This window comes from Schistocerca americana, chromosome 8, assembly GCF_021461395.2.
Source record: "Schistocerca americana isolate TAMUIC-IGC-003095 chromosome 8, iqSchAmer2.1, whole genome shotgun sequence".
Lineage (NCBI taxonomy): Eukaryota > Metazoa > Arthropoda > Insecta > Orthoptera > Acrididae > Schistocerca > Schistocerca americana.
In genome coordinates, this window is record NC_060126.1 from 124,948,986 (window position 1) to 124,968,145 (window position 19,160).

The following is a 19,160-nucleotide window of genomic DNA, read 5'->3' on the forward strand; positions in this document are numbered from 1 at the left end:
TTGATGATGCACAAGGTAGCTTTAGAAGAAATAGATCAACAGTAAGTGAAAAATACTTTCATTGCACAAATCCTACTTGAAAAGGAATTGGAATAAGCTCAGAGTGTGACATTCTTTTCATAGACTTTATAAAGGCAATTGATACTGTTAACGGAAACTAATATGGAATCCCAGACAAATTAATGTAGCTGGTGTAAAAGTGCATTCAGAATAAAATTATAGAGTCAAAGTACAAAACACTCTCACAGAAATGTTCTTTGTTACTTCAGAAGTCAAACAAGGAGGTGCTTTGTCACCATCATTTTTCTTGTTGAACAAATCTTTACGAAAATAAAATCATTGCTTAGTGGCTTATGCACCTGCCTAGGAAGCAGGAGACCTGGGTTCGATTCCTGGCCTTGGTACAAATATTCACTCCCTTTCAGTCTATATAAATAAAGTCATATCTGTATCAGACCCATAAAGTTCCTGAAACTTTGTCATTTCATTTGTATAAGAACCTCCATTTACATTCAATGCTGAGGTGCTATTTCAGAACATGGAGACCCTTGGCAATTCCTTCTTTTTAAATTAACACACACCGTCATCTGACTATATTGTTCTTTATTTAATTATTGCCCAGGTTTCGACCTTGTATGCCATTTTCAAGTTAATTTTGTCATTAACACGTATTGCAGGACATCAAGCTCAAAATTCGCCACAAATTAGAAAAAAATGACAGATGTAAAATCATCATCTTGTAAAAAGTTCAGTAAATAATAGTGGAAACAAGTCATATTTAATAAAAACAGGTTGACTTTGATATATAGAAGATGGACATATGTCCTTTGACACAAGATCATGTGCTCATCTTTTATATACCAGAGTAAATCTGTTTTTATTAAATATGACGTGCTCCCACTATCATTTACTGACCTTTCTACAAGATGATGATTTTACATCTGCCATTTTATGGGGAGTGAATATTTTTCCTAATTTATGGCCAGTTTTGAGCTTGATGTGCTACATTATGTGTTAATGACATAAACATAACTTGAAATTGGCATAAAAGGTCGAAACCTGGGTCGTAATTAAATAAAGAACAATACAGTGAAACAGCAGTGTGTTCATTTAAAAATTATTTTGTGACTGTTGCTCGGCAACATCAAAAACAGTTTATTTGGTAATTCTGTTTGTGTCTAAGGAGGAATTTGGATTGAGAAGGGAGGCGTGTCAGGATAATCTGTGCATTTGTGTGAACCGCTGCGCTGAGGTGGCTTAGTGGCTAACGCACATGTCCAATAAGCACGATTCCCGGCCTTGGTACAAATTTTCACTGACCGGTTCAGTCTATATGCATAAAACCATTATACAGGGTGGTCCATTGATCGTGACTGGGCCAAATATCTCACGAAATAAGCGTCAAACGAAAAAACTACAAAGAACGAAACTTGTCTAGCTTGAAGGGGGAAACCATATGGCGCTATGGTTGGCCCGCTAGATGGCGCTGCCATAGGTCAAACGGATATTAACTGCGTTTTTTTTAAATAGGAACATCCATTTATTATTACATATTAGTGTAGTATGTAAAGAAATATGAATGTTTTAGTTGGACCACTTTTTTCGCTTTGTGATAGATGGCGCTGTAATAGTCACAAACATGTAGCTCACAATTTTAGACGAATAGTTGGTAACAGGTAAGTTTTTTAAATTAAAATACAGAACGTAGGTACGTTTGAACATTTTATTTCGGTTGTTCCAATGTGATACATGTACCTTTGTGAAATTATCATTTCTGAGAACGCATGCTGTTGCACCGTGAGTAACTGTAAATACTACATTAATGCAATAAATGCTCAAAATAATGTCCGTCGACCTCAATGCATTTGGCAATACGTGTAACGACATTCCTCTCAACAGCGAGTAGTTCGCCTTCCGTAATGTTCGCACTTGCATTGACAATGCGCTGATGCATGTTGTCAAGCGTTGTCGGTGGATCACGATATCACATATCCTTTAACTTTCCTCTCAGAAAGAAATCCGGGGACGTCAGATCCGGTGAACGTGCGGGCCATGGTGTGATGATACGACGACCAATTCACCTGTCATGAAATATGCTATTCAGTACCGCTTCAACCGCACGCGTGCTATGTGCCGGACATCCATCGTGTTGGAAATACATCGCCATTCTGTAATGCAGTGAAACATCTTGTAGTAACATCGGTAGAACATTACGTAGGAAATGAGCATACATTGCACCATTTAGATTGCCATCGATAAATGGGGGCCAATTATCCTTCCTCCCATAATGCCGCACCATACATTAACCCGCCAAGGTCGCTGATGTTGCAGTTGACGCAGCCATCGTGGATTTTGCGTTGCCCAGTAGTGCATATTATGGTGGTTTACGTTACCGCTGTTGGTGAATGACGCTTCGTCGCTAAATACAACGCGTGCAAAAAATCTGTTATCGTCCAGTAATTTCTCTTGTGCCCAGTGGCAGAACTGAACACGACGTTTAAAGTCGTCGCCATGCAATTCCTAGTGCATAGAAATGTGGTACGGGTGCAATCGATGTTGATGTAGCATTCTCAACACCGACGTTTTTGAGATTCTCGATTCTCGCTCAATTTGTCGGCTACTGATGTGCGGATTAGCAGCGACAGCAGGTAAAATACCTACTTGGGCATCATCATTTGTTGCTGGTCGTGGTTGACGTTTCACATATGGCTGAACACTTCCTGTTTGCTTAAATAACGTAACTATGCAGCGAACGGTCCGGACACTTGGATGATGTCGTCCAGGATAGCGAGCAGCATACATAGCACACGCCCGTTGGGCATTTTGATCACAATAGCCATACATCAATACGATCTCGACCTTTTCCGCAATTGGTAAACGGTCCATTTCAACTCAGGTAACGTGTCACGAAGCAAATACTTATACGTTTGTGACTATTACAGCGCCATCTATCACAAAGCGAAAAAAGTGATCCAACTAAAAGATTCACATTTCTTTACGTACTACACGAATATGTAATAATAAATGGGGGTTCCTATTTAAAAAGAAACGCAGTTGATATCCGTTTGACCTATAGCAGCGCCATCTAGCGGGCGAACCATAGCGCCGTCTGGTTGCCCTCTTCAAGGTAGAAGGGTTTCGTTCTTTGTAGTTTTTTCGTTTGACGCTTATTTCGTGAGATATTTGGCCCGGTCACTATCAATGGACCACCCTGTATATAAGTGTAATGCAGCTATCATTTAGACTGAGAAAGAGTACAAAAGATCTCCATGAGATCCTACCTCCATGTCGTGCTGCACCAGCAACAGAGTCTGCGGCCTCACTGCGCAGCATGAGAGCTGGCCGGTGCAGGACGATAATTCCGGCTAAGGGGACTGAGTGGAGCCGGACAATCCAAGCCAAGGCACGCTGCCGGCTCCGTCTCCTCAAACTCCTTTATGGCTGCACATGGGGTCTGGACCCCTCCACCATCCTCCACACCTATAAATCCCTCATCCGCCCTATACTCTGCTACGCCCATCCTGCCTGGATCTCCGCCCCTCCTACCTTTTACAAATGCCTTCAAATCCTTGAACCCCATGCTCTCCGCCTCGCCTATCGTATCCGTTTCCCCTCCCCCACACGGCTCCTGTACGATCTTATTCCGTTCCCCCACCTCCTCCTCTTCCTCGAACGGATACGGATCCTATACACCTCCCGTAAACTATACACCTCCCTCACCCGCTTGTCTCTCCCATCCTCTCCGACCCCTGTCCGCTGCCGCGCCTGTATTTCCACGTCCCACCTGCTCTCCATCTCTCCACCCTCCTTACCCTCTCCCAAGGTGACTTCCACCAGCTCCCTCTCCCTGATGATGCCCTCCTCCCCTCCGTCTACCCCTCCTATCAACTTTGATCCTCCCCTCACACTTCCTGTGTCCTTTCCTTAGGGCCCCCTCTCTCCCTTCTCTCTCCTTCCCTCCATCCTCCCTTCCTCCCCCTCCCCCATGCTTCCCCAACCCCCTCCTACCTTTATTCCTCCCCTCATCTCCCCTGCCATTGGCATCTCTGCTCTTCCCTCCCCATCCTCCACCACCTTCCTCCCCTCTTGGCAGGTCCCCGGACTCCCACACGCTAAGTGGACATTCGCGCGCCAGAGATCTTCGCCATCAGTTTAGTGTCTGTGCCATCGTGATTGTGATTTAGTGTTTTTCACCGCCACGCTCCTCGTCCACTTGTACCATCTCATTCGTCAGTGTTTGTGTGCAGTGCCGACAGTTTTTGGTGTGTTTTCGTCGAGTGTGAACGGCTTCATGTTTTTATTTATGGTATCTCCTGTTTTTAACCACCGATTTGTTACTTTTCTGTCTCCTTTTTGTCTATTATTGTAATTCTTGTGGCTGAAGAGCGGAGTAGATGTATCCGCTGCCAGCCAGCCTTTGTATAAGGTGAACACCAATAAAAAAAAAAAAAAAAAAAAAAAAAAAAAAAAAAAAAAAAAAACTGAGTGGAGCACTATGGGCCCCAGTAGCATGGGAAGAAATACACAGCGACGGTGTACCTTGATGGCGTCTTCGCCGTCCTCGCTGGCGGAAGAGACGGAGGACCTCTTCTTGCGGGGCGGGCGGACGGGCGCCGGCAGCGGCGGCGCGGTGGTGTCCTGTGCGGGCGGCGGCGGCTCGCGGCCGGCGGTGGGGTCCGCGGGCTCCGAGGCGGCGGAGAGCGCGGAGGGCGCGGCCTCGCTGCTGCCGGCGACGCTGGAGGCGGCGGGCGCGTAGCTGACGCCGTCGAGCCGGCTAGTGGGTTGCCGCTCGCGGCCCGCGCCCTCGCGCTGCAGGTGCGCCACCAGCGCCTGGTACAGCGCCGCCGCCACCACCACCGCGTCCTCGGCGCGCTCGCACACGAAGCCGTGGCAGTCCAGCTGCCGCCGGCCGCCGCGCATCACCACCGCCAGCACGGGCGAGTGGCCCAGCCGCTCTGCGTACGCCCCTGCGGCAGACGCCACGCTGCTGCACTCCAGTACCAGGAAAGCTACCCACCAATACCACCACGCTGCGATCCCGGTCATCCAACCCCCAAAACTATTTCAGGAGAAGTGTTTGTTTAAAAATTTATATACACTACTGCCCATTAAACTTGCTTCACCCAGAAGATATGCAGATGATAAACGGGCACTCATTGGACAAATATATTATACTAGAACTGACATATCATTACATTTTCACGCAATTTGGGTGCATAGAACCTGAGAAATCAGTAACCAGAACAACCACCTCTGGCAATAATAACGGCCTTGACACGCCTGGGCATTGAGTCAAACAGAGCTTGGATGGCGTGCACAAGCACAGCTGCCCATGCAGCTTCAACACGATACCACAGTTCATCAAGAGAAGTGACTGACGTATTGTGACGAGCCAGTTGCTCGGCCACCATTGACCAGACGTTTTCAGTTGGTGAGAGATCTGGAGAATGTGCTGGCCAGGGCAGCAGTCGAACATTTTCTGTATCCAGAAAGGCCCGTACAGGACCTGCAACATGCGGTCGTGCATTATCCTACTGAAATGTAGGGTTTCGCAGTGATTGAATGAAGGGTACAGCCATGGGTCGTAACACATCTGAAATGTAACGTCCACTGTATAAAGTGCCGTCAATGCGAACAAGAGGTGACCGAGACGTGTAACCAATGGCACCCCATACCATCACGCCGGGTGACATGCCAGTATGGCGATGACGAATACACGCTTTCAATGTGCGTTCACCGCGATGTCACCAAACGCGAATGCGACCATCGTGATGCTGTAAGCAGAACCTGGATTCATCCGGAAAATTTACGGTTTGCCATTCGTGCACCCAGGTTCGTCGTTGAGTACACCATCGCAGGCGCTCCTGTCTGTGATGCAGCGTCAAGGGTAACCGCAGCCCTGGTCTCCGAGCTGATAGTCCATGCTGCTGCAAACGTCGTCCAACTGTTCGTGCAGATGGTTGTTGTCTTGCAAACATCCCCATCTGTTGACATTCCAACCCTTGAACAGCGCGGTTGTGTGGGTAGGATCTTTTTTATATGAGATGGCGTACCTCCGCACACTGCATAGAAGTGACTGCTACAGAGGCATTTCGGAAATGTTAGAACTGTCAGCTGCTATTTCCCTAAAGCCTGACAGTTCATATCATCTGATCTTAATCTGTGTGACTTCTGGCTGGGATGTTATTCGAAAGATGTTGTGTTCAGTGCTCCAATTCGAACGTAGTTGAACTGAAAGCATGCAATCCGCAAAACATCCTGAACGTGACTCCCGAGACGCTCCAATTTGTTGTGGAACATGCTGTTTCTCGATTTCAGCTTGTGTCAGAAAACGGTGGACAGTATATTGAACATATCTCACACCAGTCTTACGACAATTAGAAAGTGGTGTCATTTTGTTTTCAAGAGGTTTTTGGGCCCAGGACAATTAAATATGATGTAATTTTGCTTTTTATGCCGTTTTTTGGCCTCAGGACACTTAAAAACCGACTTTTCCCGTCCGGTAAGGTTGACTACCGAACTTGCGCAGTCGTGTATATTGAGCAGTACTGATGGTGCTACGTGTAACTCAAGTCATAGCCGTTGTATAGCGATTCATCTATCACATGTAGCCGACTCCATACACGTTAAGATCATCATTTATTGGTAAATTTCGTTAATTATTTTGTTCCGTGACGTTTTCCATTGCGACAATAATACGCTGTTCAAATCTGAGGTCATTCCGAACAGTCGTTCTCTATCTACAGCATTTTGAAACTGGAATTTTAACTGTGGACACCCTGTATGTATACTGCCTGACAAAAACGTGAACCACCTAAGGGGGGGGGGGGAGAGGAGGAGAAGGAAGTGCAGTGGAGCTTCACGGGTTGACAGGGCGTGAGATGTTATTTTAAATATCGAGTCAAATTTACAAAGAACTTCGCACTATGAACACACTTGTCAATATGATGTTGCATTCCCTCTGGCCTGGGTGGGTGAACTGATTCGATAGCGAAGGGTGTCACAGCCTTTGCATTCACCTCTGAGGCAAGCTGGCCCACGGCTGTTGTAAGTGGTCCTGGACATCCTAAATACTGGTACTGGGATTGGGTTACCCCACTGGTTCCACTCAAGTTTTATCGGGGACAGATCTACGGATCTTGCTGGCCGAAGGAGTACCTCAGCATCACACATACAATTAATATAGATACACGCCATGTGTGTACGAGCATTGTCCTCTTGAAAATGGTGCCACCAGACTGCCTATATTACGCTCTTCTGCAGTAGTACTGAATTTTATGCGATACTTATCGGATAGGACTGAAGGAGGACAGCGAAAAAAGTCAGAGAAGTGACTGCTCATTTTCTACACACATTAAAAATAGTTTTGCATAACCTCGGTTCCGAGAGATCCGGAACCTGTAAAGAAAATTTGAATAGAGGTCAACATAAGCATCATTTCCGCCCTTTTTGTTGCTCATGAAAACCACACATTGCGTGTTGTACCACCATACAGCGAGACCTTCAGAGGTGGTGGTCCAGATTGCTATACACACCGGGACCTCTAATACCCAATAGCACGTTCTCTTGCATTGATACGTGGCTGTATTCGTCGTGGCATACTTCCACAAGTTCATCAAGGCACTGTTGGTCCAGATTGTCCTCAACGGCGATTCGGCGTAGATCCCTCAGTGTGGTTCGTGGGTCCATAAACAGCCCTTTTCAATCTATTCCAGGCATGTGCGATAGGGTATATGTCTGGAGAACATGCTGGCCACTCTAGTCGTGCGATGTCGATATACTGAAGGAAGTCATTCACAAGATGTCCAAGATGGGGGCGCGAATTGTCGTCCATGGAGACGAATGCCTCGCCAATATGCTGCCGATATGCTTGCACTATCGGTCGGAGGATGGCATTTACGTATTGTACAGCCGTTACGACGCTTTCCATGACCACCAGCGGCGTACGTTGGCCGCACATAATGCCACCCCCAAACATTAGCGAACCTCTATTTGCTGCACTCGCTGGACAGTGTGCCAAAGACGTTCAACCTGACAAGGTTGCCTCCAAACAAGTCTCCGACGATCGTCTGGTTGAAGGCATATGCGACACTCATCGGTGAAAAGAGCGTGATGCCAAGCCTGAGCGGTCCATTAGGCATGTTGCTGGGACCATCTTTACCGCGCTGCATGGTGTCCTAGTTGGAAAGCTGGTACTCGCCATGGACGTCGGGAGTGAAGTTCTGCATCATGCACCCTATTGCGCACAGTTTGAGTCGTACCAGGATTTCCTGTGGCTGCACGAAAAGCATTATTCAACATGGTGGCGTTGCTGTCAGGGTTCCTCCGAGCTATAATCCGTAGGAAGCGGTCATCCACTGCAGTAGTAGCCCTTGGGCGGCCTGAGTGAGGCATGTCATCGACAGTTCCTGTCTCTCTGTATCTCCTCCATGTCCGAACAACATCGCTTTGGTTCACTCCGAGACGCCTGGAGACTTCCCTTGTTTAGAGTCCTTCCTGGCACAAAGTAACAATGCGGGTGCGATCGAACCGCGGTATTGATCGTCTAGGCATGGTCGAACTACAGACAACACGAGCCGTGTGCCTCCTTCGTGGTAGAATGACTGGAACAGATCCGTTGTCGGACTCCCTCCGTCTAACAGGCGCTGCTCATGCACGGTTGTTTACATCTTTGGGCTGGTTTAGTGACATCTCTGAACAATCCAAGGGGCTGTGTCTGTGATACAACATCAGGAGTTCTGGGAAGCGGGGTGATGGAAAACTTTTCTTGATGTGTGTACGATGGCGAGAGAGTGTCGCGGGTGCGACATGAGAGTTAGGGTGGAGATCTTTTCACGACATTTGAATCTACAAATGTCTCTTCTGAATGCGAAAATATTTTTTTCCTCCATCTTACATAGGGAGAAATGACCATCGTAAAAGATAAAGACTAATCGGAGCTCACGCGGTAAGATTTATGTGTTCGTTTTTCCTTGTGCGTATGGAGAGTGCGACGATAGAGAAACAGAATGAGATTTTCACTCTGCAGCGGAGTGTGCGCTGATATGAAACTTCCTGGCAGATTAAAACTGTGTGCCCGACCGAGACTCGAAATCGGGACCTTTGCCTTTCGCGGGCAAGTGCTCTACCAACTGAGCTACCGAAGCACGACTCCCGCCCGGTACTCACAGCTTTACTTCTGCCAGTACCTCGTCTCCTACCTTCCAAACTTTACAGAAGTTCTCCTGCGAACCATGCAGGACTAGCACTCCTGAAAGAAAGGATATTGCGGAGACATGGCTTAGCCACAGCCTGGGGGATGTTTCCAGAATGAGATTTTCACTCTGCAGCGGAGTGTGCGCTGATATGAAACTTCCTGGCAGATTAAAACTGTGTGCCCGACCGAGACTCGAACTCGGGACCTTTGCCTTTCGCAGGCAAGTGCTCTACCAACTGAGCTACCGAAGCACGACTCCCGCCCGGTACTCACAGCTTTACTTCTGCCAGTACCTCGTCTCCTACCTTCCAAACTTTACAGAAGTTCTCCTGCGAACCTTGCAGGACTAGCACTCCTGAAAGAAAGGATATTGCGGAGACATGGCTTAGCCACAGCCTGGGGGATGTTTCCAGAATGAGATTTTCACTCTGCAGCGGAGTGTGCGATGATATGAAACTTCCTGGCAGATTAAAACTGTGTGCCCGACCGAGACTCGAACTCGGGACCTTTGCCTTTCGCGGGCAAGTGCTCTACCAACTGAGCTACCGAAGCACGACTCCCGCCCGGTACTCACAGCTTTACTTCTGCCAGTACCTCGTCTCCTACCTTCCAAACTTTACAGAAGTTCTCCTGCGAACCTTGCAGGACTAGCACTCCTGAAAGAAAGGATATTGCGGAGACATGGCTTAGCCACAGCCTGGGGGATGTTTCCAGAATGAGATTTTCACTCTGCAGCGGAGTGTGCGCTGATATGAAACTTCCTGGCAGATTAAAACTGTGTGCCCGACCGAGACTCGAACTCGGGACCTTTGCCTTTCGCGGGCAAGTGCTCTACCAACTGAGCTACCGAAGCACGACTCCTGGCTAAGCCATGTCTCCGCAATATCCTTTCTTTCAGGAGTGCTAGTCCTGCAAGGGTTCGCAGGAGAACTTCTGTAAAGTTTGGAAGGTAGGAGACGAGGTACTGGCAGAAGTAAAGCTGTGAGTACCGGGCGGGAGTCGTGCTTCGGTAGCTCAGTTGGTAGAGCACTTGCCCGCGAAAGGCAAAGGTCTCGAGTTCGAGTCTCGGTCGGGCACACAGTTTTAATCTGCCAGGAAGTTTCATATCAGCGCACACTCCGCTGCAGAGTGAAAATCTCATTCTGGAAACATCCCCCTGGCTGTGGTTAAGCCATGTCTCCGCAATATCCTTTCTTTCAGGAGTGCTAGTCCTGCAAGGTTCGCAGGAGAACTTCTGTAAAGTTTGGAAGGTAGGAGACGAGGTACTGGCAGAAGTACAGCTGTGAGTACCGGGCGGGAGTCGTGCTTCGGTAGCTCAGTTGGTAGAGCACTTGCCCGCGAAAGGCAAATGTCCCGAGTTCGAGTCTCGGTCGGGCACACAGTTTTAATCTGCCAGGAAGTTTCGATAGAGAAACAGTTTGCAAGTGGTTCGATGAACTCTCTGCTAAGTGTGAATTGCAGACTAGTGATGTAGATGTAAGAGGTCTAGTTACCTTACGTAACGTGAGAGGCAATGTCTGGACTATCACATTAACACACTGTCGATCGCCTGGTTGAAGCACGACAAGCAGTGAGTACAGGCACCATGACAAATTTTCTTTCCGGGACTCATAGTTTTCACACAGCTCTATTCAACTGTGAAATTTGGAAATTTATATATGTCAAAGTATAAACGCTTTCACTATTAGCCGACATGTGCGTCCAGGGAGAATTCAGTAAGTGTTAACATCTAAAAAGTTTTATATCGTTTATTTTTCTCTCTCAGTTGCTCAATTTTTTACGATCATGTAGATCATGCAGTTGCGTAAGCAATGCGTCGTGTCTACACAGGAATTTCGCATCAGGGTAGTCTCATTCTGGTGTATCTGATATTACAGTTAATACAGTACTCTGATGGGTAGTTCGTGCATAGATGCTAGTAGGACGAGCTGAAGCACATAGAAGGCAATTTAGGTTGTCAAAGTAAGTTCATAAACATACATACCATTGGTGGTAAATGATTAGAGTTGAAATTCTCTGTGACAGGTGGAACGGCCACCAGACTGTATTAGTGCTAGCCGTGTTTAGTGTTCTTACCAGGCCTGGTTGGGTAAACGAAATCTATTCCAAAAATCTCAGAACTTTCTCCACAAAATTTTTCTACGCTTACCTTTTACGTATTGTGCATGTCTCCTTCGAAATATTCTCCTCCACAATGGATACACCACTCCCAGCGCCGCCTCTAATTCCGGAAGCAGTCTTGGTACGCCTCTTGCTGGATCGCGCGAAGTGCTGTCTGCGAATTTTCTTTTATCTCGTTTGTCGTTGCAAATCTTCGTCCTTTGAACGGGGTTTCAAACCTTGGTCTCCAGGGGACGGGTCTGGAGAGTCGGAGGATGAGACAGTCCAGTGATTTCTTTTTTTGTGCAGCAGTCACGCCCTAACAGGAATGAATGTGCGGGTGCGTTATCGTGATGCAAGAACCATGAACTGTTTCGCCACATTTCAGACCATTTCCTTCTCACATTTTTACGGCATGAGTCGCAACACGTCCCCATAGTATCACCGGTTACCAGTTTGTCCCTGTGGCACTAATTAACGATGAACTAATCCTTTAAATTCAAAGAAAACTATCATCATGGCTTCGACATTTGACCAGATCTGACGACCTGCGTTTGGTTTTGGAGAACGTTTTCCGACCCATTTTGAAAACTGAATATTGGTTCAACATCATAGCCGCAGACCCCCATCTGATCACCAGTTATGATTCTCTTAAGGGATGTCTCGTTCTCATTTGCGCCATCCAAAAACTCTTCACAGATAAGCAGCGTGACGAACTCGGCGGCAGTACGATACATTACAAGATGCTGTGTCAGGATGTCATGACATGATCCAACTGAAATGTTACATTTTTCTGCAATCCCTTGGACTGTCAGCCTTCGATTGGCACCCACAATTTCGTTGACTTTTCTTTCATGAGCATCATCGGTAGACGTCAAAGAGCGTCCTGAACGAGGATCATCTTTAACTACCGTCCTACCATTTTTAAACCGTGTGAACCATTCGTAACACCGAGCACGGCTTAATCACTCATCGCCGTAGGCTTCCTTCATCATCTGATGTGGCTTTGTAAAAGTTTTCTTGAGCTTCACGCAAAATTTAATGCAGCGCGTTGCTCCTCCAACTATGCCATCTTCAAATTCTCAAACTGTGCGACGCAACATTCTACTCAATACAGCACAGCAACTGACAGACATTCAACAATGAAACTTCCGGCATTTAAACATTTAACGTAGGCGTGTGCAGGGATGCCAACCGCATTTCACTCCAACACACACCATTGGCGCGAAATTACGAATGTTCCGGGATTTTTTAAACAGATCTCGTATGAGGGGAGTGAACGGCGTCAGATGTTGAGTTATTACCACGAATGACACGGAGAAGCCGCGTGCTTGTGTGCGACAGCGTTAACACCGTGCGTAAGATTTTGAAATGGGCCTCATTGTGAGTCTCCATTAGGCCGAATGGTCGAATCATGCAGTATTCAGAGTTTTGGGGCATTAGGATGAGAGAGTGGACCGGTGTTCGACTGCACTGAAACTTGAGGGAAGATTCTGGTTGATCATACGGCACTGAACAGAAGGGAGTATGGCCGTATTGTGCAACGAGCATATCATAACGTCTTCACGTCTGCGTCTGCCATCCGAGAACATGTAATACACCCCTTAAAAGATTCTGCATTATTCGGTACCACTGGAGACTAGCAGCAGGCAGACTATTTTGCGTTTGCGATTCGTGGATTTGGCTATTGCTCATAATATCCTGTATTCGTCATGATGCATCCTATTTACTCCAGATTACTTCTTGCGAAGAGGCCAACCTTACACTTCGAATGGGCTCCTGCAATAATTTTCGAAGAAAGCACTTAGTACAATTTCGGACGATGTTTTATGCCTACCTTCGAGTTTAAACATGCGCAGTGTGGGCCAGAAATCACGAAAGTGTCATAAGTGTGAACAACATTTTTATTTATTTTCTTCTCCTTTCTTGTGTTTCATATTCTGACAGAGGAAGGCGGGGAGACAGACCATCCTTCAAGCATATGAAATGTCAGTCGAAACTAACAAAAAATGAAGAAGTTTTTCGCAGTTATAGCAGCTCCGTGAATTTTTGCCTACGCTGTTTCTTCGCCAACACATCGAGAGCATACTGAAGCTACCACCAACTATAGTTGTTTGTGTAGTATACCTTTTCGAAATGAGACTTTTACGTAATCTGACATACCAGAAATTAAAAATTAATGGTAGTTCTGAATAGCAGTGTTCTACACGAGGACTATTTTGTAATCTTTCTGTTGATCTACTCATGTTAATTGCGAACATAATTGCTCGGTTTATAATCATTCTTTCTCAATTGAGGCTCTTAAGTCATTTTACTGCTAACACTCTGTGAAGAAGACTGTTGTTAGTGCAAACTTGTGCCGCTTGGTGACACTGCTTTTCACCGTGACGATCTTTGGCTCTGTGCATTGGCACCACATGCACGTTATTCCTGTGAAGAATGCCCGGAACGGAGCGACGACCAGGAAGATACCGGCAGTACTTGTAAACGGTCGGCTGCGGTTAGATAAAGGAGCTACGGGAAGTTTGTCCAGTAGTGGTCTCTCTCTTGGCCACGTTTACTGCATCTCGTAGTTGGTTTGCATTTGTAGCGGAATCCGTATTTTCACCTAGCAGTGTATGAACTGTGATTATCTACGATCTTGGAATATTATACGAGTACAGCTGAACTTCTAGGTTGGGAAAACGAGTACACGGCATTCCTAGGAATGTGAAATACAAGTTCTTTTGTTACCTAAAATTGCATGTTTAATCTAGGATGAGTTCAAGTGTATTCCCTCTCCGAGATTGTGGATTTCATACTGACTGTTTTGAGGTATCGTTTTCCAACTCGTGTGGTTCATCTTAAATAAGGGAAATTTTTCAGAGCTCGCAGGCGGCGCTTCCGATTTGGTAGTGGCTGACGTAACTAGGCAGCCGCTGGAGCTTGTGTTTACAAAGTTGTTACCTCCGTCAGTCTCCGGTGTTGGTGTTGTATACCCTAGTTGTAAGAAGTGGTATCTTGACATAAGTTTTAACCTGGTGCTTGTTGTAATAAACTGATTTAGTATTATGGACCACAATGTTGGCCAACGAGTATGATGTGGTTATTAGCTCGAGCTTAGAAGTTATTTTATATCTATGGGATTGCCTTGGGGTTTTAGAATGTAAGAGCGGTGCCTGATGATGTTAATCTAACGAGGTGGATTTTTAATTATTTTATTGATACCCTTGTTAAATGGTGAGCCTTGATCTGAGTGAGTTTCGCTCTAAAATATATTCCCGTGTATACGATAATTATTTTACTGAGTGTGGTTTGTAGATTTCTTAATATATTTTGAAGAGTTTAATTAGAATTGGGACAGTGTTATAATACTGATATCTGAGGTGGAGCTGGTAAGAAACGAACAGCCACAGGGGCAAGTTAGTTGGACAAAAATTGTAACCTTCTGTTTTGGCCGTTGCTAATATTGTTTATATCTCAGGTGACCACAATCATTTTCTTATGTAATTATAACTGTAATCAATTATTCAAAATGACAGTCACGATCGTATTATTTATTTTGCCGCCACCCGGTTTCAACCCTAAAATGGGGTCATCTTCAGGGCAATTTGCACCATTTGGTCTCTCGCTGGGGTCCTCACCCTGCCTGTGCACTGTTGGTAACTACCAACCGTGCATAGGCGATTGTGACTGTCATTTTGAATAATTGATTATAAGTAAACTAATCGCTGTTATCTCCACACAACTATGTTGTCTAAAAAAATTGTAACTATGTTGTTAGTATGGAACTTAAGTACTGACAACATGTAGACCTATCCTGTGGACGTGCTCTCTGTGTAAGTAACTACCAGTGCTACTCATTGTTTTGTTGTTTGCCTATCTCTCGGCTTCGCCTTTGATGCCGCCAATCCACAACCAAGCTATACTTAACGGGTTATCATCAGCTCAGCCCCAGCATTCAGGCTGGTTTCCATACTATCCGGTTCTGCCTCCAGAGAGCCTCTCAGTAACCAGCCGAGAGTGCAGAAGATTGTAGCAGTGGTCGATCCAAATATACACCTCTTGCTGTATCCGCCGCAACTACGAAACCAGTAGGAAAATTATACCATTCCATGGTGCAGAACCACCTAGAACCAGTTCCGTTTTCGACAGCCAGAGACTGATGTGCAATCACCATTTGGATACCACGTCGGATCGGAGGCTGCCTTCTCCAACCGGATGGCTGCGCTCCTGCGACCTGTGATCTGAGCCTTGGTGTTCTGTGACGTGGGCAAGTCCTGCTGCTCGTGAGACAGAACTTTGAATACGAACTTTTCACTGGTCAAGAGAACGTAGTTTACGCTCTCAAGAATCTATTTTCGTTTTGTTGAAAAACAAATGGTTCGTGACGAACTTCTCCATCACATTACTAAGAAGAATCTCTGGAGAACGTTTATTTTCTTCTGTTGTACTGCATCGGAAAAGCAGACTATTTGCATTTGAACTTTACTTATTCAAATGAACACAGTTTAATTACACCTAATTTTGATCTTGGGGAAGTATTCCGAGTAAGGAATAACTCAGCTACATTTATGTAAAATGTTTTACTCTATTCCTTGGCGTATAAGCTTTGTTTCTTAAAAGATTTTACTAACGAACTATATGTGTTTAATTAATATATGTTTGAATTGTCATTCTGCACTTTAATAACCCAGATCTCGCTTCATTACACGCTATGATAAAGTCCGCACAGGTTATGGTGGCCGGTATGCAGTGATGAATTTTCGCCCAAATTGCTGGACGAGTTTATTCGTTTATTTGGAAAGGGAGGCCTACATTGCTTCCCCTCTTTTAGCCAGTTGGCGATGCGCTCTCCTTACAGAATTGAGACACACGCTCTGCAGTTTTACCTCAAATGACCTCAAACGATTTCATGGAGACTATTCGGTAAAATAATGTTCATTTTTGCGTTACTTATAGCTTTATACGTCAGCTTCATGATGAAGTGACCATCATTTTTTTAATAGTCATACTTAATGTGCCATTCGCATTTCAGTAAGACACTGAGCAAAATTCTAAAAAGTATGCAGTGAAAATTAGGCGTCGTTATGATTTTGTGTTTTGTGCATATTACATCATATGTTGGTACGTATGAAATGTCTTTAGACTTGCGTGGAGGTCTGTATCTTCACGAATCTCGGGAAAACTCATTTTATGCAGCATACTCATTTGTGATGTCGCGTATCAGCGGTAAAGCTAGAACAAAATATTCATAACATTTCTCATATCTCGCCAGCGATTCGAGATGCCGAAACGATATTTTGGCAAATGATAAAATGGCTCAAATGGCTCTGAGCACTATGGGACTTAACTTCTGAGGTCATCAGTCCCCTAGAACTTAGAACTACTTAAAGGTAACTAACCTAAGGACATCACACACATCCATGCCCGAGGCAGGATTCGAACCTGCGACCGTAGCGGTCGCGCGGTTCCAGACTGAAGCGCCTAGAACCGCTCGGCCACAGCGGCAGGCGGCAAATGATAGCACGCCATTCGGCTGATATGCAAAACTTCATTGTCTATCATGTTATTCTGCTACTTCGATACTTTTTCGTTGAAACAATGTAATTTTCAAGGGCCATCGATATCTGGAGCAATGTAAGTGAAGACATTACACGTTCCGAAGGTGTGCGTTTTCATACGTTATTTACCTTACTTGTCCTCAGTTCCTCACTTGATAAGCCACTGTTTCAGGATTCTGGTGCAATTGCATCTGCACAACATCTAAGTGAGGTGACATCGTGTAAACTCCGCTGTGTTTTGGCGAAAGAAGCAAATTTTAACACAGCAACAAGAGAAATGTAGGTTTTTACTCAAAATTTGCCACTTCTCTGAAAATTATAAATGGTTAACAAGTCAGACGAAAACAAATCGCTACTTTTGTTGAATTTTATTGGAATTCTTTCATATACTAACCAAAGCATAGGTGTCGATAGATCTTTTTGGATGGCCACCATACAACCGTACGTGTTGCGGGACTTCCTCTTAATATTCGCAAAAAATATGAGCGTAGTCTTCAGTTTACAATGGCAATTCGACTCCAGTACTCGCCATTTTCCCCACAGTGCATTGACGGTTCGCCTGCAACCACCACCACTACACCCCCCCCCCCCCCCTCACTTTCCCAGCTGACAGTGCATCTAGTGGTCACCTTATCTTGCGTGCACTTTAAAGCCGGATGATGTTCTTTATGAGGAAAGCGGTCATGGAATAGATATGTATCAATACAGATGCGTCTGTCCCCGGTAGCTGAGTGGTCAGCGCGACAGAATGTCTATCCTAAGGGCCCGGGTTAGATTCCCGGCTGGGTCGGAGATTTTCTCCGCTCAAGGACTGGGTGTTGTGTTGTCCAAATCATCATCACCATTTCATCCCCATCGACTGACAAATCGACGAAGTGGCTTCAAATCGAAACACTTGCACCCGGCGAACGGTCCACCCGACGGGAGGCCCTAGTCACACGACATTTACATTTTAATACAGCTGTGGTGGTTACGTATAAACAGCAATCAGCTGCGGGCGACAAAATGATCAAGACTATTTCCCACATTACTGATAGGTAGGTACATCTACATCTACATCTACATCCATATTCCGCAAGCCAGCTGACGGTGTGTGGCGGAGGGTGAGTACCTCTATCGGTTCTCCCTTCTATTCCAGTCTCGTATTGTTCGTGGTAAGAAGGATTGTCGGTATGCCTCTGTGTGGGCTCTAATCAATATGATTTTATCGTCATGGTCTCTTCGCGAGATAAACGTAGGAGGGAGCAATAAACTGATTGACTCCTCGATGAAGGTATGTTCTCGAAACTTCAACAAAAGCCCGTACCGAGCTACTGAGCGTCTCTCTTGCAGAGTCTTCCACTGGAGTTTATATATCATCTCCGTAACGTTTTCGCGATTACTAAATGATTCTGTAACTTCTCTATCTCTTCTATCAACCCTATCTGGTACGGATCCCACACTGCTGAGCAGTATTCAAGCAGTGGGCGAACAACCTGGACTGCAGCCAATGGTAAATGACTGGCAGCGGAAGCCTTTCGACGTGTACCGACTTCTATCGAGCCCGGTCTAAGGCGCCGATCGGCCAACTTCCAGTTGGCGCGCCGTAGTTTCGTGAGGCCCGCTGTAGTACTCACCGGCGGAGGCAGGCAGCGGCCGGAAGAGCGCGTCCTTGTCGACGGCGTCCGGGTCGGCGATGAGCGGCAGGAAGGCGAACTGCGCGTCGGCGCCGCGGCGCCTGCGCACGAACTTGACGGCGGCCCAGACGGCGATGCTGGGGAAGGCGGTCAGCCAGTGGCGGCCGCGCGCCTCCACACGCAGGCCGCCGGCGCAGATCTCCAGCCAGCCGGCGCCGCCCGCCCTGCGGCAAGCACGCGCGTTGCAGACGTCACGCGTCACCCAAGTCACGCATCACCTCTCACACCATCGCGGCGCCGCACTGTACTGGACACTGTGACCGTCAACGTTGCTGCTTTCAAGAGGAAGCTAACAAGGGAAATTCTCCACATCCAACAACTAAAGCCGAAGAAAAGTGATAGAATGCAATTTTCAAAAGCTGCGACATCGTCGCGAAAAAACACAGTGACCCGTTTACGTAATAAGTTTCCTTTAATTTACGTCTATGGTCACAATCTTTTCTGTTTAACAGATTACCGGTTTCGGTCTTTAATGACCATCATCAGATCTGCAGCAAAAATGGGAAACATATAAATACACTCGCAAACTGTATACAGAATAAGAACAATACATAGAGCACATTGAAAAGTATTACTGACAAAATTTATATTTGTGTGCTTTAAATGTGAAATTTACAAAGCAAAAAATAGAGAGCCAGATGAACT

The 19,160-nt window shown here is 46.0% G+C and overlaps 1 protein-coding gene across 1 annotated transcript in view; it reads right to left on the minus strand.

Annotated features, from left to right (window-relative positions):
• Positions 1-19,160, minus strand: part of LOC124545622 — a 247,759-nt gene that overhangs the window by 42,960 nt on the left and 185,639 nt on the right. Inside the window, exons 5-7 of the mRNA XM_047124569.1 lie at positions 18,456-18,679; positions 4,735-4,967; positions 4,540-4,629 (exon numbers count right to left, since the gene is read on the minus strand). Of these exons, the coding sequence (XP_046980525.1) occupies positions 4,540-4,629; positions 4,735-4,967; positions 18,456-18,679 (547 nt within the window). The remainder of the gene's footprint in view (positions 1-4,539; positions 4,630-4,734; positions 4,968-18,455; positions 18,680-19,160) is intronic.